The sequence below is a fragment of the Cyprinodon variegatus genome, unplaced genomic scaffold (genome assembly GCF_000732505.1).
Source record: "Cyprinodon variegatus isolate N-32 unplaced genomic scaffold, C_variegatus-1.0 Scaffold373, whole genome shotgun sequence".
Lineage (NCBI taxonomy): Eukaryota > Metazoa > Chordata > Actinopteri > Cyprinodontiformes > Cyprinodontidae > Cyprinodon > Cyprinodon variegatus.
Window position 1 is genome coordinate 203156 of NW_015150826.1, and position 3193 is coordinate 206348.

General features: G+C 48.5%; 1 protein-coding gene across 2 annotated transcripts in view; it reads right to left on the minus strand.

Annotated features, from left to right (window-relative positions):
- The window catches only part of nab1 (NGFI-A binding protein 1), a 16659-nt gene that overhangs the window by 6484 nt on the left and 6982 nt on the right, over window positions 1-3193 (minus strand). The window contains exons 1-4 of one of the 2 annotated variants that reach the window (XM_015386670.1): window positions 1784-2578; window positions 1565-1698; window positions 1427-1478; window positions 776-895 (exon numbers count right to left, since the gene is read on the minus strand). In XM_015386670.1, the coding sequence (XP_015242156.1) occupies window positions 776-895; window positions 1427-1478; window positions 1565-1698; window positions 1784-2578 (1101 nt within the window). Of the gene's footprint in view, window positions 1-775; window positions 896-1426; window positions 1479-1564; window positions 1699-1783; window positions 2581-3193 lie in introns of those variants that run through there. The other variant, XM_015386669.1, reaches the window with a different exon arrangement.

Below are 3193 nucleotides of genomic sequence, written 5' to 3' on the forward strand. Positions count from 1 at the left end.
CTTTTTGCTCTTCTCCCAACTTTTTGCTCTTCTCGCTTTGTTAGTACGTCATATGCTTCGTTGATCTGATTGGTTTATTTGGCCCGTCTATCACCAACATAGGCCAATCAGCTAACCAGTATTTTCGCCCCTTCTCAAAATTACTTCAAAGGAAGGTTTCCAGATGGATATGCGGAGCAAATCCGTTGCATATATTAGCTGCGACATGTGAATCAAGATGCTATGACCGAAAAAATTTGATTGACAGATGACCGTTGATATATGATTGGCCGAATTTAGGGTACAAGCTGACGTAGAACTAACTGGCCTGCAGAAGATAACGGAAAAAACCCACAGATTTTACGACAGGATTTTTTTAAAATAGAAATTTTCTAACTTTTGGGACAATATGGTCGGATAAAGAGTACATTTATATGCATGTTTAAGCCAGAATGATTTGACATTTAAATATGACTTCCCTACGACTTTAAGGCAATATGTTGCATCAGATTTTAATAATGGCTATCAAAGAAAGCATCATATCTGCTTTATGAGTTTGGGAATCATTTTAATAATTTTTTTTATTATAAATAAAAGGAGGTCAGGCATTAACCCTTAAACACCCAACATTAATGTGAAAATTTGATTCTGCAGTATTAGAGATGTCAGAGATCCTCATTCATCTATGAAAGTGTTTACTGGAAGGCTTCCCTCCTGGATGTAATCTGATTGGTCAGGTTTGAATATTTTCAATAGTTTCTGTCTTTCAGTTTTTCCTTCAGATGGCTCCTCCTACCTGCAGGTTGCGTCCGACCGTCTCCTCCCCTTTGGACTTGGCGCAGGCCAGCTGCTCCCTCAGCATCTCCTGCCTCATGTGGATGGCCTGTAGCGCCTCCTGGATGTCGAAGAAGTTCTCCTGAAGCACAGAAACATTCCCTTAGTCTCTATCACAATGAGTGGCTTCATTATTTTAGCTTTTCTTGTTTTTTTTTCCCTTTTTTTTATCAGTTTACTGCAGAATTAGAGGCCTGTCGCTTTAAAAGTGTCTCATTCCTGCTGCAGCTGTGAATCTGTGCAGGAGTTGCATGTTTTTTTTCTTTCTGAGCAGGTGTCGGTTCATCTGCTTCTCTGAAACTCTCCAGAGTCGCCGGCCGCCACATGGCTTCCATCATCGGCTCGCAGTCTGAGAGGAGCCTTTCAGAACCGGATCTCAGCACTGAGAGTCGGCTTTGTACTCCGGTCCAGGCTGATGCTGCTCTGAGCTCACAGAGGAGCTCCATCTGCCAGATCTACTTTGCTCTGAACTTCAGAAATGTGGAGCTTTAATTTGACATTCAAGCTCGAGGCCTTGATGGTTTTAAAATATATCGGATCTGCAGAATCCAGACTAAAGGAGACTAGTCCTAGTTTAGGGTTCAGAGGTGGGATGGAATCACTCTGATCTCACCTCGGTTTTTATCCTTTTCGGGGACGGTTCGTCTCTGTCTCCACAGCGAGACCTGCAGAGGAACACGACCACAGACAAAGTTAGCCGCTCCCAGGAAGCTGGTGAGATAGAGGAGTAACGGGTGCAGGCGGCTCTTACTTGCTGGTGCGGTAGGTGTATTTGTAGGTGACCTCTCTGGAAATCTGCCGGGCGAGTCCAAACAGCTCGTCGCGGCGCGTCAGCAGAGCCATGTCCCTCATGCAGAGCTGCGCCGCGGCCTCGTTCACCGTGAGCTGCACATCAAACACAAACCAGTCAGGTTACACAGAGAACCACCTTCCCCGGGTCCCCAGGACTGCGTCAGTCTCCGTCAACCACCTCGTGCAGCGTCAGGTGTTTGCCGTCCCTCCTCTTGGAGTCGAAGCGTCCGTAGATGGCGCTGTACTTCCGGATCTCCTCCTCCCTCCGCGGGTCGTCGTCGCTCATCTCAAAGATGTGTCCGATCATCTTTGCCAGCTTCTTGTTGTTCTTCAGCTGATCTTTGACCTCAGCCAGGTCCGTCTTAGGAAGGCCCGGCGCCATCCTGTCCACGCACTCCAGCACCGACTGCACCGCTGCGGCGTCCAAGGCCTCCATGGCGTCTCTGGGGGAGGAGGGTGAGCCCAGATCTGATGGAGACAGACTGTGCTCGCTGTCGTTGCTGTGGCCTGACCAGAACCGCACCTCGCTGCCTCCCTGCAGCGGCGACCCGCTTGAGACTTTATCTCTTGCCACGTCCAGCTTCCCCGCATCGGCGGCAGCGAGGGCTTTGGGAATCTTAACACTGGCGGTGTTGGTGCGGTCCTGAGCGCTGAGCAGTGTGGGGGAACCCTCGGGCAGCTTGTAGACGGGGATGCTGCAGACGGGAAGCGAGGTGAGCGGCTGGTTGAAGATGGCGGGGTTGGTGACCCAGTCCCGCAGCGCTTTCTGCAGGCGGCGGACATGCAGCGGCTTACTGGCCATACCGACCAGGGCCATGATCTCTAGGAACTCCTCCTCCCCAGCCTCGCACAGCTGCTGCACGTCGTCGCCGCCCTGCTGGATGAAAGCCTCGTAGTAATAAAGGAGGTTGGCTCGCTGCAGGATCCTGTAGAGCTGCAGCTCACCCAGGGTCCTCGGCAACACCGCCGCCATACCTGAGACAGGAAGGAACACAGGATCAGTTATGATGGAAACCTGGGATAAAATGGCAGTCTGTCTGAGGAGACGCAATATTCTTTTTTAGGAACGACAGAAGGAGACAGAAGTTTCAGACAGCGCCTCAAATGGACGATACAAGCTGGAACATCTTTGTGCCGATGAGCTTTAACTGTGTTTGTGGACTGGACATAAAAGGAGACAGAAACTATGAAATGTTAAACATTTGTTTTTGCTTTGTTTTTTTCTATGATCTACTATGTGGTTGTGGTTTCTACAAACTTGATCGACAACAAACCCTTCATGAAACTGAAACCACTATTCCAACATAGTTTCCTTCTGAAGCTTAGCTTATAACTCTTGATGTTATAGTAAAGCCTCCTCTGTACGGCAGAGCTGTAGCACAGCAGAGAGGGAGGGGGCGGAGCTTCAGGAGGCAGGACTGCAGCACAGGATTGAATTTTGAGGGGAATTTTACATTAAAGTGGCAGATATGCCAGAAAAGTCCTGCTCTGAATGTAGAGCACTTCATTTTAAAGAAAAAAAATCAGTTATTTAATCTGTAGAAGCCTTAAAGGAGAATTCCGGTTTTTAACACTTTTAGCCCATTTT